Source organism: Barbus barbus (assembly GCF_936440315.1).
Source record: "Barbus barbus genome assembly, chromosome: 22".
Taxonomy (NCBI): Eukaryota; Metazoa; Chordata; class Actinopteri; order Cypriniformes; family Cyprinidae; genus Barbus; species Barbus barbus.
This window is the reverse complement of record NC_136750.1, coordinates 22,937,317-22,965,109: the sequence shown is the minus strand read 5'-3', so window position 1 is coordinate 22,965,109 and position 27,793 is coordinate 22,937,317. Positions and strand designations below refer to the sequence as shown.

Genomic DNA, 27,793 nt, shown 5'->3' with positions numbered 1-27,793 from the left:
CCAATAGCGTGGGCTTGAGGCGGGAATATCTTTTTGTCCGACCAATGGGAGTATTTGAGGAAACCATGGGAAACCTGTTTGGAAAACAATTTTTTCAACGCACGTGCAATTTAATACCCATTTTAAATTAATATTTGTTGAACCAGCAGGTAATTTTACAATCACACTGGAAATGTAGCATAAACTACTCAATAAATAGCAACGACACCAAACCCTCATCAGTGGCTCGAACCACGCAGATTGATAAACACCGCACAATATACCAATTTGCAGGTAACGTTACATTGATGTTGATTGATTTTATTCACATCTCAGAGTAAATATTCCTGTTTTAGTATGCTAGATTAATTAGTGTATTTATTTTGTGAGGTTCATGAACGTATTAAAACGCCTGCTTTGCACAAGGGCTGCTTTCAGTGAATTTTGAATTTAATGAATTCAGTTGAATTGTTGGCATCAACTTTTAGGGATGGCAGAAGACTCCAACTCTGTGAAAACCGTGGCAAAGGAGTTAAAAGATAATCCAGGCTCGAGTGGAGGTGCACTTGTGTGAGTACAATAGTTATAAAATGACAACACACCACTAGGCCCTTTATACATGTCAAATAAAGTTGCATTGTATGTCCAATCACATCCTCAAACACTTGTCCAAATGTACTGTAAGTATAAGCAGCCCTTGATCTTGACTGACTTCCATCCAGTAATTGGGCTTTGCTGGCATACACTCTATTAATGCATCTGTGAATTCTGTATATGAGTATAGAAGTGAGCGAAATATTTGTTATTCAACTGAGAATAAGCACGATTTAATGGCAACACAAACAACAGCTGCACAATATTATACACAGCGCTGCACTTTGCAGCAGGAAACGCCTTACGCGTTACTGCGAAAGATGGAGACAAATTGAGCCTCCCAAACAAACGATATGCACCAGAAATCATAAATCTAACCAAGTGTGAAGTGAGTGCCAAAGAGCTTGTATTCATTATTCAGTGAGTTGTACTCCATCTTCTTTATGAATAAATTATTTTACTTTGATATCTAATGCATTATATGGGCGCACACTTATGCCGGGGACATCCATCCGTCTCTGGTGTTTGTAATTAATCTGATGAAAGGCTTAGACACCTGTAAGTGTTGCTGACAGCCGCCTGTTGTGACGAGGCCTGCTGGCAGGCTGTCGCAAACTCCAGTGAAGGGAGAAGTTTATTTGTAAAGCACTAATATGGATTCAGAACTCTTCAGCACTAATGGCCTTTTTATGTCCCGCCCTCGTCTCATCTATTCCCACCCCCCCTCCTTTTCTCATATACATTTGTCTTTTGTCTCCTATTCCTCCCATCATCTTTTCCTCTTCCTTTTTGTTCCTCCGCAGAGTAAAACCGAAGAAAAAGAAAGCAAAAGGCAAGTCGAAGCCTCAGCAAGAAGGGAAGGAGAAAACACACAGGAAGGTAGTTTTTCAATGTCACCATTAATTTTCTTTCGTCATGCCCTGGGATTCTCTCTTCAAGTCCGGCTTAATTAAGAGGCCCTGTTAGCTTTGCTGTAAAGGAATATTTATGCATTCAGAGCCTTCTTCGTACTGTAGGTTACAGAGACCCAAATATAACAAGAACCGACTGCTACACAGAGCATAACCTAAAAGCATTTAGTCAGCGAGCAATCCAGTCTGTGATCGGGATTTCAGATTCATAGGTTGTCAAAACCTAGATGTAACAAGAATAGACTGTTACGCAGAGAGAAGCAAACAGTGCAATCTTCCCTCTTCAGGGCGGTTGCACGAAACTGCTCATTATCTGTGAATGGTAGTAATAGTATTTTGCCATTATGCAAGTCTGTTCTTTAATGCAACATACTTCCAGCCATGTTGATTTTTTTTTAGAGGAATATGATTCTCCTTGACAGCTCCGGGCTCCGGTTTGGCCTCAAGTGATCTGGATGGCTTTCCTTGATAGCAGGTTGTAAGCCATTGATTAGACTGGGCTTCCCTGTGGTGCGTCACACAAATAGCCCTACTTTGCCCGTGCACCTTTACATTAGCATAATGTGGCTTCTTGAGCTTCTTCATCTTTGATATTTCCATTTATTGCCTCTTCTTTATTTATTACCTGCCACCTTAATACAGTGATTTACTGGTACTTGCACAGTGGAACAAGATGGAATTAGAAAGGAACGTCCTTGTAAGTCAGTATGTAGGTTGCTTGGAACTTATTTTTGATTTTTAGCATATATGATTTTTAGACCTTATATGTATAGATTTTTTTTTAAATAATCAACAGTGACTTTAAAAGTCGAATAAATGCTTTTCATTTGTTCTATTTATCAAATAATTCTGAAAAAATCATGGATTCCACACAAATATTTGGCAGCACAACTGTTTTCAACATTGTTAATGAGAAGAAATGTTTCTTGAGGACCAAACTGGTATATTAGAATATTTGTGAAGGCTCATGTGACCCTGAAGACTGGAGTAATGGCTGCTGAAATTTCAGGAATAAAATACATTTTAAAATTTAATAAAATAGAAAACAGTTTTTTTACTTCACAGTATTTCCTTTTTTTCTGTATTTTTGCTCAGATAAATGCAACCTTGGTGAGCAAAAGAATATATATATTTTAAAACTTTTTGTTTTTGTCGAAACCTGTATTTGAACTGTAAAGTTCTGCTCATTTGGTATTCATTTTATTTGTTCGGGTCTTAAAAAATGCCTTAAAAAGCTTCAAATTTGATTTAAAACCTGTGCAGATACTCTGATATATACATACGCATACATTTATGAACAAATTTTATTTAATTATATATTTAATATTTTTTTTATGTATATAATTATAATATTTGGGAAAGCAATACATAAGTTTCTATCATCTAGTTGTCATGTTTTTTGATCTTTCAGATGAAAACGCCTAAAGAAGAGAGCATGGACTTTGAAGACAGTGGTGACAGAAGGTACCGTGAGATCGCTGTGTCACATGTGATGGTATTTTTAGTAGCCAGTACTGCACATTCACGGATTCAGGCTTTTGATTTAGAGAAATGGCTTCAGCAGCCAGCAGCTGCACTTGGAAATGAGTTTTAATCCATTTACGATTCAAATATGCAATCATACTTTTTTTTTCTTGCCTTTGGAGTTGATGAAAATTAATTCTGATGATTTGAATGTGTGCAGTTCTGGACAATATCCATTCCGATTTTCTCGCTACATTGGCTGTCTTTCAGAAAATTAATTTATTTATTGGAAAGAAAGCTGTGGCATGTCAGAAAAGTAATAAGTGAAAGGCATTCAGATCGGACTGGATGGGAGGGGGTCCTGGGTGGGGGGGGTGTAGAATGGAGCCTGAGGCATAAATCTGCGCAAGCAAACATTTAACCTGAAATTATATTTCATACACAGAAATACATTTTATATGTAAGATTTTTAGATAGAAAAGTTGGACCATCTAAAATCTCTCGTTGGCTGTTTCTGTCTCCCGATAAGAACAGTATGTCTCTAATCAGGGACTTTGACAATCAGACGCTTTGTAAATCAAGTCCTGCCGGTGATTGCAGGTGGGAGGTTGATTTACACGACAGAGGTCAGACTCTAAAACTGCTGAAGGTGTCCGAGTGTTCTTTTACACTTAATCTCTCCCAGAAAGTTCTCAGCTGAATTGAACTGTTTGTTATGGTGATTGTAATTAATTGATTTGGTCTGTTCACCTCCCGCCACATCTGAATCATGCTTTATGGAAATTGAAGCTTGTATCTCTCCGCAATTATCCTTGGGCATAATTAGCGTAATTATATAATTATCATCAGTGGCCATTAAGCATTATTGTGTAATCACTGTAATTTAGTCATTGGTCAATGCATATTTGTCCTTTTTGAGGTTTTTTTTTTTTTTTTTTTTTTTTTTTAGACTAAAGTTCTTACAGCCTTTAAATGTGTTTTTTTGGTTGTTTGTCTCTTTAGCTCTCGGGTGAATGTGAAGGAAGAGCCAGAGGAAGATCCAGACTTTGTAACAAAAGGGAAAGGTAAAAAGAGGAAAAGAAAGATGGATAACATGGATGATCCCTCTTCTACCTCTGAAGCTCCTTTGTAAGTGCTTGTTTTTCCTAGGCGTAGCAATGAATGAATAGGCCTATTTTACTAATAAAAAATTACACTTTGATATATTTACGGTAGGAAATTTACTAAATATCTTCATGGAACTTGATCTTTAATTAATATCCTAATGATTTTTGGCATAAAAAAAATCAATAATTTTGACTCCTACAATGTACAGTATTGTTGGGTATTGATGTATGGTTTTGTGGTCTAGGGTCACATTTCTTATTTATTGAGCCAGTGGGGTAAGCTGTGCCACTTTTTATTTAAAGGGATATATCACCCCAACATTTACTCGCCTTCATGTCGTTCCAAACCTACATTGACTTACTATTTCAAAAGGAGATGTTTAGCTGAATGTCAAAGCTACTTATACTTACACCTTAAAATGGGCTTTTACATAATTGATTATAATGGCATTTTAGGGTGGATTTCAGAGACCTTGCAATTAATTGTCTAGCTTATTTTTTTATTTTTCTCGAAGAGGATGGAATTTCTATTTATAGTCGCCTTTGAATTTTTAGCATGATGAAAGTGGTCATGTGCTTTATCACAGACAGCTCTTTATGCTGGGCCCATTCTACATATAAACTGTTATTTAAACATTTGGGGGGTTTTATGTTTTTGAAAGTCTCTTACTGTTTGCTCACCAAGGCAACAGATGTTTTATTACAAATCCATAAAAAAATGCAATATTATGAAATATTATTAGAATCAAACTCTTTTCTAATTGTAAAATTTTTAAAATTTAATTTCCTCTGGTGATGGCAAATCGGAATTTTCAGCAGCCATTATTCCAGTCTTTGTCACATGATCCTTCAGAAATATGCTGATTTGCTGCTCAAAAATGGATGCTTTACATGTATTGTCTGCTTGCTGAATTTCTCTGAAAGGCCAAAGAAGAAGAAAGCTGCGGAAGAGGAACAGTTGAACTCAGCAACAGTGAAGAAAAAGATCAAGGGAAAAAAAGAAAAGGTGGGCTTTACCCAGAGTGCATTAGCAGTATATTGATTATAGAGAGAAGAACTGAGTGACAGAGCGCTCGCTGAAATGATAATAATTAGGATATTTAAAATCTTTAAAAAGGACAAATGCTGAGATAAGCTACATAAAGGCAAGTCAGAAAGTTCTGAATGCCAGTAAAGTCTGCTTTAACTATAGTACCATGCAGGGTTGATTTTGTGTTAATGTCTTTACCAGTTTTAGTAATATGCAACATTTTGGGGTTGAAACTTCTGTTCACATGATGAATAGGCATGTTAGCACTTCCCCTTTTTTTTTCACACAAATCACAGAAATGTCATTTCATTTATCTTTTGATATTTATCTAAGCTGCCATCTGCAGGTCAACTTCACAATCACCCTCCAATTTGATGGATTTAAAAGACCATATCACAAAGCGATTGCCTGTGCTGAAAAGCCGTCATTTTGTTCAACAACTGTTGCTCTCTATCATTGATAGTAATTTTAATTCTGCAGAGAGCAGTTTTTGGGAACATTTCTCTCTTGCAGAGCTCAAAATCTTATTCTCAGGAGAAACTGTTTACAGTTTTATTTTTGGCTTACTGTGAAAAGATGCTGTCCACACTGCCCTTCAGGAGTTCATTCTGATCAGGTGTTGTCTATTTTCCCATTGCAGACTAGACTTCTGTGCGCTTCAATTTCTCAAAGTAGTTTTATCTTTGGAAAAGTAAATGTTTTGTGTCTCATGTGGATCCACCTGTATCTCAATGAGAAAAGCTTTTTATCTAAATAGCAAAATGCCATTTGTCACTATTGTATTCCTCCATTGTAACAAAGAAGACATGTTTAGAGATCTATACCTTGCAAGTTTTACCACCAGAAACTTTCTAAACAGAAACTTGTTGATTTGAGTGTTAATCTTCCTGTCAAGTTTGGGGTGCAGTGTTGTGCCAAAAGATTGTTCAAAGTTGTAATGTAGGTGATTTGTTCAATTAAAAGTGTTGTACTTTTTTTCAGGGTTCAGCTTAAACCGTTTTATTGAACTGACATGTATAAGATGTAGTGAACATTGTTAAACATTGTGAATTCTGCTAATTTACAGTGGAGAAAAAAATTATTTGATCCCCTGCTGATTTTGTATGTTTGCCCACTAAACAAAGAAATGATCAGTCTATAATTTTAATGGTAGGTTTATTTTAACAGTGAGAGACAGAAAAAAAACAGAAAAACGTATATTTCAAAAAAGTTATAAATTGATTTGCATTTTAATGAGTAAAATAAGTATTTTACCCCTTCACAAAACATGACTTAGTACTTGGTGGCAAAACCCTTGCAATCACGGAGTTCAGACGTTTCTTGTAGTTGGCCACCAGGTTTGCACACATCTCAGGAGAGATTTTGTTTCACTCCTCTTTGCAGATCCTCTCCAAGTCATTAAGGTGTCGAGACTGACGTTTGGCAACTCGAACCTTCAGATGCCTCCACAGATTTTCTATGGGATTAAGGTCTGGAGGCTGTCTAGGCCACTCCAGGACCTTAATGTGCTTCTTCTTGAGCCACTCCTTTGCTGCCTTGGCCGTGTGTTTTGGGTCATTGTCATGCTGGAATACCCATCCACGACCCATTTTCAATGCCCTGGCCCTGATGGTACATGGCCCCGTCCAGCGTCCCTTTGATGTGTTGCAGTTGTCCTGTCCCCTTAGCAGAAAAACACCCCCAAGGCATAATGTTTCCACCTCCATGTTTGACTGTGGGGATGGTGTTCTTGGGGTCATTGGCAGCATTCCTCCTCCTCCAAACACGGCGAGTTGAGTTGATGCCAAAGAGCTGGCTTTTGGTCTCATCTGACCACAACACTTTCACCCAGTTCTCCTCTGAATCATTGGCAAAATTCAGACGGGCCTGTACATGTGCTTTCTTGAGCAAGGGGACCTTGCGGATGCTGCAGGATTTCAGTCCTTCACAGCGTAGTGTTACCAATTGTTTTCTTGGTGACTATGGTCCCAGCTGCCTTGAGATCATTGACAAGATCCTCCCGTGTAGTTCTGAGCTGATTCCTCAACGTTATCATGATCATTGAAACTCCACGAGGTGAGATCTTGCATGGAGCCCCAGACCGAGGGAGATTGACAGTTATTTTGTGTTTCTTCCATTTGCGAATAATCGCACCAACTGTTGTCACCTTCTCACCAAGCTGCTTGTGGATGTTCTTGTAGCCCATTCCATCATGTGTATGTCTGCAATCTTGTCCCTGACATCCTTGGACAGCTCTTTGGTCTTGGCCATGGTGGAGAGTTTGGAATCTGATGGATTGATTGCTTCTGTGGACAGGTGTCTTTATACAGGTAACAAGCTGAGATTAGGAGCACTCTCTTAAAGGGAGTGCTCCTAAGCTGATTGATAGGGGATCAAATACTTATTTGACTCATTAAAATGCAAATCAATTTATAACTTTTTTGAAAATCGTTTTTCTGGATTTTTTTTGTTATTGTCTCTCACTGTTCAAATAAACCTACCATTAAAATTATAGACTGATCATTTCTTTGTCAGTGGGCAAACGCACAAAATCAGCAGGGGATCAAATATTTTTTTTCTCGCCGTAAATATGCCACCAAGGTCATGTTAACTAGGTAGATTTGCAACTCCTGCAAAATGCAGACAATATTCACAAAATGTGCAGTGACTGACTCCTTTTTCCTTTTCAAAGGTGATAAAAGAGGAAGGAAGGCGTTCTGTCTCCACTAAGAAGAAAAAAACCAAGGAAGAAATAGAGGCAGCCAGGGCTCTCAAGATTAAGAAGAAAGAAGAGGAAGAGAAACAAAGATGGAGATGGTAGGCTCTCTGCATGCATCTTCTTGTCTGTATGGAAGAGAGACACCTTTTAGCCCAGAAGTTTTGTTTGTCTCTCTTTTACTTTTCTCAACTTCTTGACTTTTTCACAGGTGGGAAGAGGAGAAGTATGAGGATGGAATTAAATGGAGGTTTCTAGAACACAAAGGGCCGTATTTCCCTCCTGAGTATCAACCCCTTCCAGATGATGTCAAGTTTTACTATAACGGTATGTATTCAGATGTTATAAAGATCTAGTTTTGTCTATTACACTGATGCATCACATGCAATCGTTTCAAGGCAAAACATGTTCAAAAGAAAGAGATTTTGGTCAGAGAGCGGTTAGTTCATTGGTCAATGCTGTTCCCTTTCATTTTCTCGGTTTGGGCACACAGCCCAGCTCAAGGTTGACCTGTTCCTCCGCTGGTGTCAGGCGTACTCCAGAAAGCACAGGAAGTCTTTAATCTCTTTGCTAAACTTTAAGGTCAGCTTCCTCTATTAATATCCACTCTGCCATTTACCGTAGAGAGGCGTTTCTTAAACTATAAGTGCGTTTCAGAAGGCCCAGGCCATTAATCTTAGACAATAACCCAGAGGAGAAAGTATTTGGATTTTGTACCTGAGACTCTCTGAATGGTAAGCTATAAATGCAGTTTTGATTATATTTGTCCTAGGCCATGATTCTCGGTGATGCATTTAAAGTCCTATTTTGCGGGGTGTGCTGGGGAGTCCTGTGGGAACGCGAGTCTGATGACTCATCTTAACGTGGTTATAAAAACCGTCAGCAATCTTCTGTAGTAGATCTGTGCAAAAGATATCGTGTTTATGTGCTTTTGACTCTTATGTTTTATGTTCTTATGTCTTTGGAGGAAATAAGCAAATAAATAAATGAACCAATGTTTATTTGCTGAATTTTCAGAAACAAACTTTTAGTGATAAGAATGCTCAAATTTAGGATTAGTGTACACTAATTATTTAATTTTCATGCAGTTATTGCTATAGACATGAATGAAATCTCAAATCATTCAGCTTATGGAGAAGATATGACCTGTTTTTGTTTTTTCTCATTGTGCCTTGCAAACAATGAAACAGTGCAGTGTCTAATTTCTTTATAGACAAGGTGTGTCCGATTGACACTGTATTATCCCATGAGGCCTTGGAAAAGGAATCATTATATTTGTGAATGACTGTTGAATTTAAATTGAAAAAAAAATAATGCAGTAATTTTGATATTATGGAATATTACCAATAAATGGCCAAAGTTAAAATTCTGTTCCATGTAGTGTCCAAAAAAAAGATTAAAAAGATTATAAAATATTGAAAGTATAATATTAAAAGTGAATTTGGGTGTCACTACATATGAAATTAATATATTCCTTTTTAAAATCTTCTGAAGATTCATATAACAGCATTATTATATTTATTATTAAAGTGGTGGTGAAACAAAAGTAGCAAACAAATAAAAGTTCTTGGTTGTATCCATAGATTTTTAAATGGATTTTGAAATTTGGGCATTGCACTCAAAAATGACATTTTGATTATAAATGATCAAAAAACATGTAAAAAAATAAATAACCTATGCACAGACAATTAGTTAAAAATAAGGTAGGGTGCATTTTCGTTTCATGTTGACTTTAAAGATTAGTGTCAATATATTAACACTAGATGATGGCTATTTATCTACTGCATATTTATAAAACATACTTTATTAATGTTGCATACTTTGATCAAACCCACACATAGCTGGTTGTTAGCTGGTTGTTTTTTTTCGCTAAAATTCTTATAGTAAGTAAATATGTTCCGTTTTGTTGTAGGAAAGCCAGTGAAGCTCAGCCTGCCAGCTGAGGAAGTGGCCCTTTTCTTTGCTCAGATGCTAGATCACGAATACACCACAAAAGAGGTCTTCCGCAATAACTTCTTCAGGGACTGGAGGAAGGTAAACCTCTCTGACACTGAAGCCTAGCTCAATCTTTAACCACTAGCTTTTACACTTGCACATCATTTGTGGAGGCTCTTGGAGGGATGGGTTTCAGGTTATGAGTACGGAACAGTTATGAAGCTTACAGCATCCCAGAAGGCCTCGGGGCGTATCATGCAGAATTAATTTCGTGCTGCTTAGTGCTCAATGCTCTTGAAAATACGATTTGTGTAAAGGCATTGATATGCTAATCCAGACAACTCGCTTCCCGCATATGAACAAATCCAATTTAACTGTTTTATTATAACACGGAAGCCCCTGCTCGCTTCACTGAGCACAGTCCCCGCCCCGTGCCCGACTGTCAATCTCGAGAACGAGCGAGAGAGGGATTCAAGTGATGAGACACCGGCTCTATTATTATAGTGCTTTCGAAAAGTGTTGAGAGCGTTTTTGTGTCGGCTAGTTTGTTGCTCGCTGTTATCTTCCGGGTGATCTGCAGTGCAGCGCTTGCAGCAAACACTTGTTTAAAAATGTTAATTTAGATGTATCATGACCTTTTGACCCATTTAGTACTTATTAATGGAGACCAAACTTCTGAATACCATTGTGGATAATGAATTTCTTGTTTCAATGTATGGCTGCCCACAGTTGTGCCCGCATTCATTGACTGTGCAGTGCAGACAGCAATTAGGAAAACAAGGTCAATGAAAAGTGTGCTGGGAGGGAGGAGGCATGTTTATGTACTTCTTAGCATTTGGTAATTACTGCACATTAGAGACCCGCCAGAACTGGGCGCCACAGGACATAATCAGAGAGCAGCTTAACTTGTAACTAGCTACAAAACTGTGTTTAGGATAAGTGCAATTGCAGGTATAGCAGAATTCATATTTGATTGTCTTTACTTAGTGATGTCTTCAACTAGGGAAGCAGAGATACTGATATTCTGGCCAATACAGAGAAGACTTTTTTTTTCAGTTATGCCAAGCAACCAATAAATGTCTGAGATATATATCAGTGGTGTCTGGTAGTGTTCTGAAATCAGGAGGCAAAGTTTTAAAGGGGGGTACAATGCTGTTTCATGAATTCAGAGTTGTTTACACTGTTAAAGAGTTGGATTCACATGCTAAGCATGGACAAAGATTCAAAAAACAATTTGGAACTCCTTATATGGGCATTTCTCCCGGAAGAACACTGCACGGGACTCGCTCGGGAAGAATGTCTCTAAAGAGGTGTGTTTTTGGTTGTGAGGGAAAGATAACCTTGTTCAGCTTCCCAAAAGAACCCACCGTTACGTGAACAGTGGATACAGTTTGTTTTTTCGGGGCAGCAATGGAGTTTCTCTAGTGTGTTTGTTGACGAACGTTTTATAAACAAGGCCCAGTTCGACGCTGGATTTGCACATCGTTTAATACTGAAAGATGGAGCAGTCCCACCCGGTCATGATTCAGAACTGCAGACGGTAAGTGAAACGGCATCAAATGTCTCTTGTTTTGTTGGCGATCGGTGCAAGTGCTCGTCACTCTTTAGCTCCGCCCACAATATCATATCAAATGTAAATTCATGTCCCAGTCACATTTTCTTGGTTAAACATTACTTAAGAAAAAATAAATAAATATATATATATTTTTTTTTTTACGTTGACAATGTAATAAATATTCTGTTTATTAAAGCCAAGCATGAATCTCATCAAGTTAGTGTTTTTCATGTTTACATTTACTCAAAAATAATAACTCAAGGTAGTAACCATAAACAATATATTTTATTCGTGAGCTAATGTCCAGCCATTCTTTTTAATAGTTAACTTTTAAGGATTTTTGAATTTTTCGGATCATCAGTCATCAAAGCTAGGTAAATACTAGTCTCAGACACAGAGATTTACTTTAAATTTCACCAAGCTGATTACTCACTAAAAACTACCACGGATCATGTTTTCAGGCCATTTCATGTCTTATTTTGATATAACCACTTTGTTGCATCTTAAATGTGCGACTTGTTCACTTTTTTTTTTTTATAGTATTCCCATTAACGCCATTATATTGTTAATTCAGACTGATTCACGAATGTGGAACGTGCACAAACACGAGGTGGGATTTATCATATGAACCGATCATAACCAGTCATGTCCAATCATATCGCGATCATCTTCTCACGTGACTTTCCCTCATTCATTCTCAGATACCCCCCACCAAACTCACGGCACTTTCTAGGGGGTCTGTTAAAGTGCCCCTATTATGGGTTATGAAAGGTTCATATTTTGGTTTTGGGAGTCCCCAACAACAGGTTGATAAGCATGCAAGTTTAAATTTAATTTTCTTATTATATGCATTTATTCTTACCTTATTTGCTCAACGACTCCCAAATGATTCGTTTTTCTAAACCCCTCCTTTGCGTGACACTAATCTGCGGTGATTGGTCCGATTTATAGCAGTGTTTGTAATTGTGGCCAGTGCTGCTTTGTGTACAGCCGTTACCGGGGAAACAGCTATTTTTAATGCTCCTAGTGGCAACAAGTGGGTGGGCAATATGCTAATGTTTCATTTTGGTATCGCTGTTGGAAAGTGTTTATTTCGAAAAATGAGTGATTTATACACTTTTTAATGTTATATTTTGTAACGTTTGCATTGTTTTTATTTTTGTACTTTTTTTTTTTTTTTCTCGTACAATTGTTTTGAGGAGGCACTGCCTCTGTTATAAGTTTAAGAAATTACACTAAAAACTAAATTACACTCCACTTTTTTGGGAAATAGGCTTATTTTACAACTCCCCTAGAGGTAAACAGTTGAGTTTTACCGTTTTTGAATCCATTCAGCCGATCTCCTGGTTTGGCGGTAGCACTTTTAGCTTAGCTTAGCATAGATCATTGAATCGGATTAGACCCATACCGAATATGTGACCCTGGACCACAAAACCAGTCTTAAGTAGCGTGGGTTTGTAGCAATAGCCAAAAATACATTGTGTGGATCAAAATTATAGATTTTTTTTTATGCCAAAAATAATTAGGATATTAATGTTCAATGAAGATATTTTTTAAATTTCCTACCAATTTCACAAAATTTACGCTTAAGACTGGTTTTGTGTTCCAGGGTCATATATACTTTTACGGTCACTGCTTACAATTTCAACTTCCCTTTATTGTAGTAATCCTAAAAGAGCTCACAGGAAACCCAAAGGCTCTCTACAAGTGCCACTCACTAATAATAACTTAATATCAAGAACAGTTTTATCATTAATAGAATATAAAATGAATAAAATATATCAAGTAGATTACACTTTATGCAATATATCAAACTTTTAACACAGTGGAAGAATAAGCAACCCCTGGCAACATTTAAAAAGTAAATTAGGGAAAATGGGCTTTTTTTTTTTTTTCATTTGTTGCCACAGAAATGACCTTTTACCTTTAAATAAGTGACCCATTTTTTGATTGCCAGTTTGTTGTGCCATTTAGTAAATTTGATTTATTCAAGTATAGACTCATGGATCGTGCTGTGCTCTTATCCGTTGTAATTGATTTGTGGGTCTGTGAGGTTTGAGAGTCTGTTCGTGTGCCATTTTTGGGCCCTTCTCTCACTTACCCTCTCATTTTACTATTTTCCTCCCCTCTGCGCTGGGCTCTGCTCCCTGGCTAATGGCCCAGGGGTGCCATTCATAGTCGAGTGTGTGTATGTGTGTGACCGAATAGGGAGATGGAGGGGGGCAGGTCAGAGGAAATTGCTTGTGTGAGGTCCCGTGGCGTGGGTTCTCTTCAGCAGCCCCAGGAGGAGAGATTAGAGTGAATCAGTGTTAGTGTGACATTTAGCACCGCAAAAGTGCAAGAATAAATCATAAGCCGACAAAAGAGAAATGTGTATGGCAGTCCTCTGTGACCCCTCCATCCCATACTTACTTTTCTCTCCTCTCGTTTTTAGCTTGTCATCCTCTTCTTTCTCCTTTTTCTTTTCCCCCACGGGGAAGCTGTGATCATCACAGGTGAGGGGATCTCGGTCCTCTAGAGTTGCTTGGATGATCTTTAGTGTCTTCTGATGTAGGATGTACTTGTTGTTATTGTATGTCATGAAACAGGCCATGTCCCAAAGCAATTTCAGTGCCAAGGATCAGAAAGCAGGCTTTTTCTAGTCGCTGAGATGTAGACAACTGCTAAAAAACAAGAAATTGCACACTCAAAGCAGTTTAACTTTTGAAGTAGGGCTGTCAATAGTTAAAATTTAAATTTATTAACATACCAGTTAATTAATGACATATTTAAATACTTGCTGAGAAAATCTCCCAGAAGTAAATAATTCAGGCATTATTATGCAAGATTGAATACACATTGCGATGAGATGCTTTAGAAGTCCATTTATTATTTGTCAATTTATTATTAACTAAAAAATGGTTTCAAGTCAGTTATTTCTATCTTTTGATGTAATGTGTCAGTAAATATCAGTTTGCATTTCCAAACATTCATTTTGCCATTAATTGTAATAATCCAGTGAGATTTTTGTTTGGAAGTCTGGAAGTGCTCCACACAGAGATCTGATCTCATCATCATCATCCAGTCTCTCTGGAATGTCATGAAGAAACAGAACAAACTGAGACAGACTAAATCCAGAAGAACTGTGGAAACATCTCCAAGATGCTTCAACAAACCTACCTGCAAAGCTACAGTACTGTTAAAAGTTTAAGGGCACTTGTGTAAAAATGCTGTAAAATGAGGATGCTGTCAAAAATAATGTCATGAATAGATGTTCTTTATCAATTAACTTCTATTAACTAAATTAAATCAACATTTGGTGTGACCATCCTTTGTGTTTAAAGTAGATTTTGCCCTAGGTGCGCATTGTTTTTCTGGTAGGTTTCTTGATCAGATCAGATCTCTGTGTGGAGCACTGGCTGTTGTCAGACTCCTTGTGCAAACAAAAATCTCACCTGATTATTACAATTAATGGCAATTAATGGCACATTTTTGTTTGGAAATGTAAACTTATATTTCCTACTGACACACTACAGCAAAAGATAAAATTAACTGACTTTAAACCATTTTTTAGTTGGTGAAAATGCTAGTTTTCTAATAATTGTGCCCACCACTAACTATTACTAACTATTAATAAGCAGCAAATTAGGAGTATATTGAGGCAGAAGTTGTAGTTAATGGCGAGAATTGGACCTTTAAAATAAAATGTGACCGGTTTTCCTTTACAAAGTTGCAATTCATGACAGGACTACCAATTGGAATCAACCTGAATGCATGCCTAACTCAAAAACCTGCTGTAATCTCTCAAAATCTTGACCCCTGAGCAAATTCACAGCTCATCTTATTTCTAACATTTTGAGCGATGTACACTATGATTCAAAAGTTTTTTTTTTTTTTTTTTTTTATTATTTTAGTGTCTTATGCTGCATTTTTAATTGAAATACAGTAAAAACAATAATTGTTTAATATTACAATTTTAAAAAACTGTTTTCTATTTTAATGTATTGTTCATCAAAAGTTCTACTCCAAGTCTGATGATTCAAAGCCTTTACTGCCAGAAGCTTCGGGATCATTTGTATAATGTTTCAAAGGCTAAACGGTACTCTTGTTAATTCTTTCTCATCAGTTTTTTCACATAATCCTCCTTGTAACAATTCTTGCTGCTGATACAGAAAAAGGCCAAGTTCTGATACAGTATGAGCAGTTCTTGTGGTTAAGTGTGTATGTGTTCCTAAAAAACATCAGAGTGCCTGTGAGAAGTTTCTGATCTTCACACACATACGCTTACCCAAGGTCAGCTGAAGTTCACTGCCTGGTGAACCTTCAATATAGATTTAGACCTTTATGCCAACTTTCTGTGTAAAATAACAGTTGGGGGTTCAAGTAATGCTGGCATCTCATCTGATTTGAAAATAAAATTAAATCAATAAGGAAAGCTGCTGCTCTGTAGAGCAGCGTCTGGTCTGATCCTCAACACCTAATAATTGTTTCTTATAACTAGCACATACTGTATAAACGTTTGGTGTATTTTAGTTGATTTCACATGATAGACTCATAACAGTGTTGTTATTGTTAATTAACTAATATTTAAAAAAATTTTGTAGTTAGAATAAAGCTTAAAATAAAAAATATTAGATTAAAAAACTAAACCTAAAAACATGGCAACTCACTGAAATAAGTTGAATTACTAGATGTAATAAAGTGAAATAAAAACTTTAAAACAAAAATATAAAAATGACAGACACAACTAAATTAATACAATGTAAACTACAATTAAAATGAATTAATAATTGTTAATAAATATGAATAAATACTATAATAATACATTAATACTAATGTAACACTGTCTGTAACACCCAAAATCCAGACAATAAACAATCTTAGTTAAAACTGCAGAAATCCAAATTCACAGACGTCTTAAGTTATCCTAGCTCAAACTTCATTTGCAAAGTCTTGGTTTTGATGGTTTATACATGCTCTTCTGCACAGGAGATGACTTTGGAGGAGAGACAGCTAATAATGGACCTGAACAAGTGTGATTTTGGGGAACTCAATACTATGCATAAACAGAAGGTGGAAGCCAGGAAGAACTTGAGCAAAGAGGAGAAGTTGGTAGGTGTCCTTCGTAACATCTGAATGTTTTAAATACAGTATAAATCAAAGTTAAAATCTTTGCTCCTCTGATGTTCCTCTGAATTGATAAATGTTCTCCAGGTTAACAAAGAGGCCAATCAAAAAATTGTTGATGAGTATGGATACTGTGTGTTGGACCACCATCGTGAACGCATTGGGAACTTTAAGATTGAACCTCCAGGGCTTTTCCGAGGCAGAGGAGACCATCCTAAACAGGGAATGCTGAAGAAGAGGATTCAGCCTGAAGACGTCGTCATCAACTGCAGCAAGTGAGGCTTTGTCGTAACAGTCCACTGTCAGCATTGCTTTTCAAGCCGTAGTATATGTTCAGAAGTGGAATCATTGCTGTAGCGCTCTGGCATAAATGCAAGGCCTAACAAAAGCACATCACAGATATGTTTCATAGAAAGTTGTATGCCAGTGGGAAAAAGCTATTTTCCCTTAAGAGAGCTCTTTTGAAAAATCATATGCAATATCAAGTAATGTTTCACTCTACAATCGGTGTGTACAGAGGGAAGCGTAAGGTTTGAATTTACCCCACAGGGACTGTCGTATCCCAGAACCCCCAGCTGGTCATCATTGGAAGGAAGTTCGTAAAGACAACACTGTAACATGGCTAGCAAGTTGGACCGAGAATGTGCAAGGATCTTGTAAATATGTGATGCTCAATGCCAACTCCAAACTTAAGGTATATATTATAGTCTCAGATACAAATTCAAAGCTTTAAGCACTTAAACAACATTTACTATTTGAAGGTATTATTATGGCAACTATTATTATTAGTAACTAAATTTATATAGAATTTTTATTTATTTTCTACCTTTTATTTGCTCTAGAAAAAAACTTACTGGTGTATTCAGATAAAACCATTACAAAAGAACACTTAAAAACAAAACAAAAACTATGATTGGTTGCTTTATATGTTGGTCGGATAAACTCTTTTTTTTTTTATACAAGTTAAAGGTTATTGGTCAGAATAAGCTGCAATCTTGATGCAACTTCATGCAGTTAGTCAAAAGTCTGGTGATGTGAGTAATATTTTAGTGAGTACCTTATTATTCACTTGATTAAAACGTACTTGTTGCCCTCTCCCTTCTCTCTGCCTGCACATTCCTTCATTTCCAACTTATCGTCACGTCCTCTTCACCTCCTGACTGTCTGTCTCTGTCACCTTGTTAATAATAGATGTGATTTGATGTCGCGTTTCAGCGCCGAGTCTGGGCCAATCAAACAGATCAGATGTGTATTCTCGCGTTCTGCCGAATCACGCTCACTTAGTTTCAGCTCAGCACCTCATCTTCACCTTCGTTCCACTCACTTCCTCTCGCTAATTAAATTAGAAAGCAAAGCGGTCCTTTTCGTCAGAACTGAGTGATGGACACTTCTAAAGAAAATTAATAATCATAACTGAAGAACAGATTCACAACACTGCCTCATCTCTTTGCTTTTCTTTCCTGAGTCCTTTCATTTGTCTGCTTCTTGTTGCTTTATATGTGCAGAGTCAGTGAAGGTTAAATTATTTTACACCATTTTGGTCACTATGCTGTTGCTGTAACAACAAAGTAACTTATTTGTACAAATTAAGTGCTACTGGCTGGATTCAGACAAACCTGAGGTTTAAGTAAAGGTAAATACGATAATGGTTTTCTGTATTTGAAGTCATCTGTATGCTAGTAAATGTACTTTTAGCTAATATATAAGCCTTTTGATATTTTCTGTTCCCAGCTTCCTGTAAAATTGCACAGGAAAGGCTGGGAAAAAATTGTATCAGTCAAACCATTTCATGGAGTCTTTAAGCTATTTTTTTAAGTCTCTTATGAAACAAACTTTTACATCACCTCGGAATTCAATCTGCTTCTTTTGAATAAGATGGTACTTTAAAACTGATCACTCATGGTGTGTCAGGGTGAGCTGTCCCTTGTCAGATAATTTGGTTTTTCTTTATTATTTTTGGCTCCTGTAGGGTGAGAAGGATTGGGAAAAGTATGAGGTAGCTCGTAAACTGAAGACATGTGTGGATGCCATCCGAGCCCAGTACCAGGAGGACCTCAAGTCCAAACAGATGGGCACACGCCAGAGAGCCGTAGCCCTCTACTTTATTGACAAGGTCAGGCCACACAAGCTGCACAAACATAATTTGTGTACTTGCACTACATCAGTGGGCTTTCAATCATGATGACTTTATTTTAGAAAGACCAAAGAGTTAGAGCGTACCGTTAATCATTTCATGTCAATTAAATTTCCTGTTGAGAAAAAATACAGCAGAGATTGAGGAGATATCATAGAGGACAGCATGGTGCATTATTTCCTGGCCATTTGTTTAAACTGTGACAACCACTCAGAAATATCTGCAGGTGTTCATAGGAGGTTATATTATACATTTTGGCACATTTTTCCCCCTGTGGTTAACTTGTAATATTATTTGATGTTTTTTGGACTGTGTTAATGAATTTTGGTTCCTGAAGTTGAGTTGCAAAATCCAAGGATTTAGGTTTCAATTAATGGTCGTTTTGGTCTGAAGTTTTAAGTTCTTGACAGTTAGTCATACTATAATGAAATCTTCAATTCAAAAGTTCATAGTTCAGTTTCTCATGTTATGGTTAATTTAAGTTACCTTATGAAGCTAGACAATAATATCAGTAAGTTTATTTGCTGCAATTTTACTTTCTTATAATTGATGTAACTTTTCTCATGAAACCATAGTGTCACAATTGCAGCGTTCTCATACTTGTGGCTTATTCTTATTAGGGATGTAACGATTCACTCAACTCACGATGCGATATGATTCACAATACTGGTTTCACAATACAATTTTCTCACAATTATTATTATTTTTTTACAAAATGAGATTTGAGACCAATTGGAAACGAAAAGGTGTCCTTTTATTATTTCTCAAAATGCTAAACATTTCTTTGAGAATTTGAAATGTCAAATAGTAAAACTAAATTGTAATTTAAAACAAACCACAAATCAAATGAAAGAAACCTAAATATAAATAAACTAAGGTTTTGTCTATGCTATTTCCATTTAAAATTGGAGGCAACCACTATATTTTAATCATGATCGAAACAAAGACGCTGCATGCGTGAGCAGTTTTTAATCTAAATTACATTGTATAATTTTGAAATTTGAAGCAAAAAACACACAATGGTTTGACTTTAGTTTTGTGAAACTATACTAAAAACATCTGAATGAAAGAACAACAGCAGATGGGCTGAATGAGAGCGCAGATTCATTCTCTGACAGCAGGTGGCGCTTATCAGCGGTGATACAGCGTATAGCAATTCATTGAACATCTCAACTTATTTTAAATAGTCACATATTTGTATCGATTTTCAACTGGCTCAGGGGGCATCTTATACCCCTACTTCACATATTAGCAAATTTGTCAGTTGCAACTTTCTCCTAATTTGCAACTTTAAATAAAAAATTATAATGCATTTTTTGTAACTCTCATTGTTATTTATTTTTTACTCTCACAGTCTAACTTATGATGTGACGTTTGTTAAATGGAACTATCTCAAAGGCAAGCTTCTTTCCTCAGTTTCAAAAAGTTGTGTGGAGAGACTCGATCAAATGTTACATCCAGTATCAAAGCTTTTATGAGTCAGATCTTATTACATTCAGCAGTACCATGTTGCAGCTTTCAGTCCACTGTCATATCCAAACGTTCACAAACAGCTAAGCGTTCGCTCTAAGATGTTCTGGAGATGTAGTGTCATGTCTGTATGAAGCAGGTGTATGTCTGTGTTAAACTCTTCAGCTGGCTCTGAGAGCAGGTAATGAAAAGGAAGAGGGTGAGACGGCAGACACCGTGGGTTGTTGCTCACTACGTGTGGAGCACATCACTTTACACGACACACTGGACGGGCAGAAGTGTGTGGTAGAGTTCGATTTCCTGGGTAAAGATTGCATCCGTTACTACAACAAGGTCCCAGTGATCAAAAGGGTAAGGATTTTTTAAAAGAAGGGTGATTGTGCTTGCTTGCATCTACATTTCTTTGTCTGGTCTGTTTTGATTTGTATAAATTTCTAATAATATTTAAGATTCAATTTTGGCAATCTTCCATTGACTTTATAAAATCTTTTTTTTTTGCCTTTATTTGCATACTGAATTGTGCTTGAATTGTTCTTTCTTATATAAAATGCAAATCTAGACCTTTTATCAATTACCTCCTTAGAGCACCAGCTGAAGAAAAAAAGAATGTTTATGGTAATTTTAGTCATAACAGGTGGGTTGTTGTTATTTTAGCACAGCTCATAGCTGTAGAAGTATTGTTTCTTCATTGTTCACAAGCAGCAGGTCACTCTAGAGGAAGCGTGTGAGATGTGTGCTGTGCTCAGCCGCTGGAACTTGTTTAGGCTTGCATAGGCCTCATAATGTAAATGAGAACATTTGAAAGAAGCTCATCGAGTGAAAATTAATTAGTTTCTGAATATCTTGCAAGTTTATTTGGCGATAGGCAGTCTTTGCGGAAATGTCAGATATAATTGCAGGTATGGTGAAAACCAACCCCCACTTCCTCATCACCTTGTTATAAGTATAATGAATGACAATTAAATTCTTGGAACTTCATGCCACATCATCTGGAGCTGATCTTTGGTTTTAGATTCATTACATTTACATTTATTCATTTAGCTGACGCTTTTATCCAAAGCTTACTTACAATTGCTATATATGTCAGAGGTCGCACGCCTCTGGAGCAACTAGGGGTTCAGTGTCTTGCTCAGGGACACATTGGTGTCTCACACTGGATTCGAACCCGGGTCTCTCACACCAAAGGCATGTGTCTTATCCACTGCGCCATCACCACCCATCCTTTTCTGTTATTTTAATAAAATACATGTTCAGGTGTCTGAGGCTGCATAAGAAATCTGGCATTTAAAGCCTAATTTTAGAAATTAAAATAAAAAAACAGAATGCTTTAAAGCAAAGAAAATAAATATTTAAGATCCTGCACTATTTTTAAGTCACTAATTATGCAAAGTTGTGACATTGATTATGTAAGTCCTTTTGTACAGGTTTACTTCCATTGAAGCCCAAGGTGCTCTCTCAGATCATCTCAGAACATGATTATCTGGTTTTACACAAACTCAAGTGTTGCTGTAGAATTTGCTGAAGACATTGTAGAATTCACTTTAATGTCCCAGTTCAAGTTTTCACTCAAACATTTTTGCTAGTGGTCTGAGAATTTTGGACCTGCTTAATCTGGCCATATTAGGTTGAGTGTTGAATATGTGATCATGTTAATGTTGATCTCCCCTCTGTGTGCTTATTAGACAGGAAGGTCAGCATATGAATCAATCATTAGTACCATATGAGCGTGTTAAATTGGGGGAAAATGTTCCAGAAATATAAATTCTGTCATTGCTTGGCGAGCGGTCTGTTTACTTTCTTCTTCATGCATTTGGCTCAAGGATAAATTGTTATTCAAATGAGACTGATTTAAAAGCACCACATCTGCTACCATTAATTAGTTCCATGCATATTTTAGCTGGTTTATTTAGTAGGAGTGGAGAAAAACAGGACTTCTGCGAAATGTCAAATATAATTGAGAGTGCCTCTCCCTCTCTTTCCTTTCCTCTCAACCTCTGTTCTGTGCATACGATAAACAAGCTAACATGTGTTTTCTGTTACAGGTTTTCAAAAACCTCAAGCTTTTCATGGAAAACAAGCAAGAAGGAGACGACCTCTTTGAACGACTCAATGTGAGTGTAATGTTCTGAAACGGCGGCAGACAGTCTTAGATTTTTCATTCTGAGGGATACGATTCTCGAGAGACTTGCATCATAAAAGCTCTCACTAACGGATGGTAGTTTTTCTTTTCAGCCTGTTTTTTAAATATTTCAGTCTTAATTTTTGCAGCTGAAAGATCTTGCCCTCACTGAAGGACAGAGAGAGACGGATTGTGAGAAAATTGGAAAACTGTTTTGTGTGTGAGAGAGAGGGAGAGAGAAATGTGCCCTTTCAGTGTGGTCAGGTTGGTAATGGTGGGCCATCGTGGAGGGGGAACGTTAATCTGTACTTTGGGCTCTTCCGATTGACTCGGCGAAAGGCCGAGCGAAGGGGTGAACGAGGGAGGATGCAGCAGAGAGTAATACTGGCCCTCTTCCACAAAGTGTTGCAAATCTTATTACATGGTGCTGTGCTTTTAAGCTTGTGTGCTTAAGTGTGTGCATGTATGATGCTCAGAAAAAATAAGTGCCTTTAACTTGGCTGAACCCTCAATAGAACAGACGCTGTTTTATATACAGTCAGATGCAATCATTTACCTAGCTATCGAAACAGAAACATTATAATGAGGGAATGCTTGCATCGGAGGATACAAATGGAGTATTTAATTGACCTATTACCTGTTCTATTGCTTTTGTCTGTGATAAGATACGCATACAATCAAATGGGAAAAAAATACCATAAACTTTCAGTGAAAGAGGGATGTAAGCCATATTTTATTTTTATGTATTTGATGTTTTTTTGTTGCTCTGTTTTGTTAGTTTTTGTTTAATTTTTTTTTTTGTGCACAGTTGAATGTGTTTCTTAGAGGCTTGAGTCCACATTTTGTAATTTCTGTATTTTTGTTCTTTTTTAGTTTTGTTTGTTTCATTTCGTTTAATTTTGTGTGCACTTTTTGATGTGTTTCTTAGTCTCGAGTCCACATCGTCATTTCTGTATTTTAGTTCTTTTTTGTTTGTGTTTTTGTTTTGTTTAATTTTGTTTTGTGCACATTTGAATGTGTTTCTTAGAGGCTTGAGTCCACATCGTCACTTCCTTCATCACTTTCCACTGTTGTTTTGTCTCTTTTTTCCTCTTTTTATTCATATCCACACAATGGCAAAAAGGCCAAAATAATGAAAAAGGCTAACTATAATTATATACAAACTAATCTGCTTGTCTGCAAATTATAGTCTTATCCCTATAATACAACTGTAGAGCTAAAAAAGGACATTTAGTCATTTTTATGAGGATGTCTCCAAAAGTAGCAGGTTAAGTAAGTAGCAAAAGTGTCAGGTTTAGCCAACATTTGAGGGACATTTTGCAGCAGTTGTGTTCCCAGAAGTACAGTTTAGTTAAAAACACACACATAAACTCTTTGTTGTGTTCCTTTGAGTCACTGGGTGTCCTAGCCCAAATGTCACAGTGTTCCCTGGTGAACAGTGTCGAACAGACCGACATGTTCAACATGCGTCAAGTGTCTTGCCATGCGCGTGTCATCAGACGGCAGTGCGTGTGCTGAACATTAGCAGCGGTTGACATGCTAGGACACAGCTGGTGTCATTAGCATTTAGTATCTTTAAGAAAACACATCTAGCTTCGTTAAAATGCAGATGTGTGACTGTACTTGTATTCCACTGGGTCGCACAAAACCAGTTTATGAAGTAAATATTTGGATTTTTAGTACTTTGGTCGTGAAGGAAAAGTGAGCAGGGGTTTTTACAGTTAAGAAGTTTTCGAATGAGTGTGATGTGGATGCACATCAGACAACTTGTTGGTTGCATAGCTTGTCTGTGAACCCTTTTTAAGAAACATCTTGTTGACGCAGCCAGATTTAATGGATATCTTTTCTTTATGTCTAGAACATACAACTCATACTCCTGCACTTACAAATCCATTAAATTTGGAACAAATGTCTGATATCTTTGAAAAAAAAAAAAGATTGACGTATTAAGAATTGCTCTTTTAGACATCTTTTTTTTTATGTGCATTTATTTATAGACAATAAAGGCAACAGCGCCATCTTGTGGTTTACAGTGAAGCTGGATAATAAAATACGATGATTTCTCTGTGTTTGTGTTTGAATGCTACCTTTAATGTCTTGTTTTTGCCTTTACAGACTCAAATGCTGAATAAACACCTGAGTTCCCTCATGCCAGGATTGACTGCAAAGGTTTTTAGGACATACAACGCCTCCATAACCCTGCAGCAACAGCTGAGAGAACTCCGCAACAGTGAGTGTCTTGTTTGTCTGCCTCTCATATTCTATCAATCAAACTTTAAATGAACTTTCAACATCAAGAAAACTTGTACAACTTCCAGATGTTCAGTCATGCCGTCAGCATGGATGCATGTTGGAACATTTACTAAAACGCTTGAATATGATGCCAATATGGATTGCTGTCAGAGTGTTTAAAACAGCGTACATTTTGACAACTGTGAGTCCACAGGAACATATGGATATTGTTAGTGTGACAGTGTGTCCAAACTTTATGCAAGCAACATAATTGACAAAGTTTCTACTTTGCGAAAAGAAAAAGTGACTAGCCGCAGTTTCATGTCAGTGTTTAGAGTCCGTAGCTCATTGCAGCCTTACTGATTGTCCTTCTGGGTTATTATAGTTTTCATTTTTTTATTACTTTATTGTGCAGTTTCTATTTCTTTTTTTGTTTTCTTTCCCTTTTTCTCAACTTAGTTTACATTTTTGTTTTCATTTCTATTTTATCTTTTTAAGCTCTGGTACTTTTTATTGTATTGGGTAATGTTTAAAATATACATTTCTCACCAAAGTCTAGTGTTATTGGTTTCAAGTACCATGAATCTAAAATAATTTGTGATTTTTAAAAAATAATTTTTTAGTCATCCATTACTACACTGTCTGTGTGCAAAATTTTGGTCTTTTCCACAGACTTCAAGTGTATATTGCATCAGTGGTTCTTCAGTTTTACACCGCAAGCAGACGTAGCAGCTAATCAGACAATAACATGATTTCTGGGTTGCAAAGTTGAGTTTTTCCTTTGTCATAAATCATAGATCTATGGAGCCAAAATTACTGTTGATCTTTGCCTGAATTGGTCATGAATTAAGACAAAAACTCCTTATTAACATGGAAGATGTTGCTTTTATTGCATCATGCCTGGTTAGGACACGGTTTGACAAGCGCATTCTAGTTTGTTTGTGCCGCTAGCATTGGTGTTTTCATTAATTACTGATTGTGTGTTTTGTTGAGTAGTGTAACTATCCGAGTATCTCTAGAGCAAGTGCTGCAGTGTGTGCATGTGATGTGTGTGTAATGCTGGGGTGGAGGTGTCAGATCACCACTGAGAGGAAATCTGTTTGCTGTATCCACTACAAGCTCTAATTAAATCATCTCAGTGTGTGGCAGGGTCTCGCCCATTAGGTGCCATGGGCTCTGTGTGTGTAAGTGGTGTTCATGTTGGCTTGGAATTTACAAATTTACAGAGAAGCCGGTTTGAGGCCCTGTAATTATCCATTTCTAGCCATTTTAGTGATGTTTTTGCGCTTTTTTTTTTTTCCCCTTCATACAAAATTTGAATTATGAACCTCAAACTATGCAGGTAACTGGGTAAATCTTTAGTATAGGGACCAATTGTCACTGTTAATTAGTTGCTTATTAGCATGTTGGCTGTTTATTAGGACTTATAAATGTTCCTAAACGTTCCTAATCGTACCCAATATCTTAACTTAACTCAACTACCTTACTAACCATTAATAAGCAGCAGATTAGGAGTTTTTGGCAAAAGTCGTAGTTAATGGCTTGTTAATAGCGAGAATTGGACCTTGAAATAAAGTGTGACCAGTAATTGTTTTATCCCAAAGTCAATTTTTTTTTTTTTTTTCATGAAGAATATTTATTGTTTTATAACAGAAGATAATGTATTTAGCCTTTTTTTATTATTATTAGAATTAAGCACTAGTCTCTTTACTATAAAGTGAAAAAAATATATATATTTTAATGCAAAAAATATAGTTTAAATGGAAGTATTTTTACTTTATATGCGTACTTGCATTTAATTAAAAACTTTTAATCTAATTAATTACATGATGTGCCGATTGGCGGAGAAATTAACCCCTAAAAGATAAAGTCGTTGTGTTAAACGAAAAAAAAAATGACACAAAAGCAGCTTTAGAAAGAAATATTTAGCATAAGCAATGATAATATTGAAGTATTGAAAAAAAAATGATAATCTAAATGGGAAACTAAAATAGGTGGCAGCAAGTCACTGTCTTAAGTCATTCAGTCATTACTTCAAGGATTCTTTCAAACAGCTGATTCATTCAGAAATGAAGCAGCTGTCTTTATGAATCAGTCAATGAATTATTGGCTTACTCATTTCTTGTTTATGTAGTTTAGTTTGATTTGTTAAATAATCTTTATAAGTAATTGTTTAAAAAGTAGTAGTTATTTTGTTCAAATGGATGTGACATGTTTATTCTGAAGGAGGAATGTAACGGCTGCAAGTTTCCACATTTAAATCTGTTATTTAGCATATCTTTTTACTTCTCTTTCTCTCTCGCCGTGTGTGTGTGTGTGTGTGTGTTTTAAATGTGTCATTCTTACTTCAGTGAAGGATAATGTGGCAGAGAAGTTGCTCTCTTACAACAGGGCAAACCGTGCGGTTGCAATTCTATGTAACCATCAGCGGGCGCCGCCAAAGACCTTCGAACAGTCCATGGCTAACCTGCAGGCAAAGGTACTGGAGATATTAAACTGAATAGTGAAAAAATAATAATAAAAGAAGCATTTGAACATGATTCTGTTTTATTAGGTTTGGTTTTTCTCTCTTCTCTTCTTTAAGATTGACAGCAGGAAGGAACAGCTGGACTTGGCTCAGAAAGAGCTAAAGCAGGCCAAGAAAGAAGCCAAAAGGAGCTCAGACAACAAGCTGCTCATGTCAGTATCTCATTCCAGGCCTCTGACAGGGGATGTTTATTTGCTCTTCCAGCTATTAGGATCCTTTTATAAATGATTATGATATTCACATGTAAAAGCATTGTATGTGTGTTCAGGGTTGTGGAAAAGAAGAAGAAAGCTGTGCAGAGGTGTGAAGAACAGCTGCTGAAGATGGAGGTTCAGGCTACAGACCGAGAGGAGAACAAACTGATTGCCCTGAGCACCTCCAAACTCAACTACCTGGATCCACGCATCAGCGTGGCCTGGTGATGATGTCATACTCATACACAGACTTGCCACACAGGAAGTCTTGTTGTATTTCATGTGAGAATGTTTTCAGTGTTTCTTTATTTTCTGCTTCTAGGTGTAAGAATATGGAGGTGCCGCTGGATAAAATTTACAACAAAACCCTAAGGGATAAGTTTGCCTGGGCTATCGACATGACTGAACATGACTTTATGTTCTAAGCTTGGTTTGTTCATTCTCCAATTGACCTCAGTATTTTATGCAAATGTACATTTTAATAGAAACTGTGCAGCGTTTTGCTGATTATTGTCACTTTTATATTTGTTTAATCAAATGTTCCAAGTTATTTTAAGAAAGTTCAATAAATGTTATTCCTATATAGGGAAATCTAAGTCCTTTTTTTAATTATTATTATTATTATTATTACCACAAAAGCTTTTTGAGACAAAGCTCAGAGAAATATTTGGGTTGTATTTCAACCCAAAATAAGGAAAAAAGGGGAAATTAATATTACTCCATTAATTAGTCACAATACAAA

General features: G+C 36.6%; 2 protein-coding genes across 2 annotated transcripts in view; both read left to right on the top strand.

The window, feature by feature from the left end:
* Nucleotides 1-43: 43 nt before the first annotated feature.
* LOC306888760 (DNA topoisomerase I, mitochondrial-like) lies at nucleotides 44-27,646 on the top strand. Its single transcript, XM_079447200.1, has 20 exons — nucleotides 44-273; nucleotides 468-549; nucleotides 1,377-1,452; nucleotides 2,896-2,948; nucleotides 3,951-4,076; nucleotides 4,979-5,060; nucleotides 7,756-7,880; nucleotides 7,991-8,106; nucleotides 9,692-9,813; nucleotides 16,238-16,360; nucleotides 16,463-16,650; nucleotides 16,925-17,069; nucleotides 18,345-18,488; nucleotides 20,145-20,330; nucleotides 22,022-22,090; nucleotides 24,214-24,328; nucleotides 26,682-26,809; nucleotides 26,915-27,009; nucleotides 27,126-27,275; nucleotides 27,374-27,646. The coding sequence occupies exons 2-20, from the start codon at nucleotides 470-472 to the stop codon at nucleotides 27,474-27,476; spliced, it is 2,226 nt and encodes a 741-aa protein (XP_079303326.1). The 5' UTR covers nucleotides 44-273; nucleotides 468-469; the 3' UTR covers nucleotides 27,477-27,646.
* LOC306888761 (solute carrier family 66 member 2-like) overlaps nucleotides 27,404-27,793 on the top strand; it is a 48,595-nt gene continuing 48,205 nt past the window's right edge. The window contains exon 1 of the mRNA XM_079447202.1: nucleotides 27,404-27,481. The gene's annotated coding sequence lies outside the window, so the exon portion shown is untranslated. The remainder of the gene's footprint in view (nucleotides 27,482-27,793) is intronic.

Excerpts from the sequence above, each read along its gene's own strand:
- LOC306888760 (XM_079447200.1), top strand. The coding sequence starts at position 470 with ATGGCAGAAGACTCCAACTCTGTGAAAACCGTGGCAAAGGAGTTAAAA. Across the intron at positions 1,453-2,895 it reads AGGAGAAAACACACAGGAAG|ATGAAAACGCCTAAAGAAGA; the intron begins GTAGTTTTTCAA and ends TTGATCTTTCAG. Across the intron at positions 4,077-4,978 it reads TCTACCTCTGAAGCTCCTTT|GCCAAAGAAGAAGAAAGCTG; the intron begins GTAAGTGCTTGT and ends TTTCTCTGAAAG.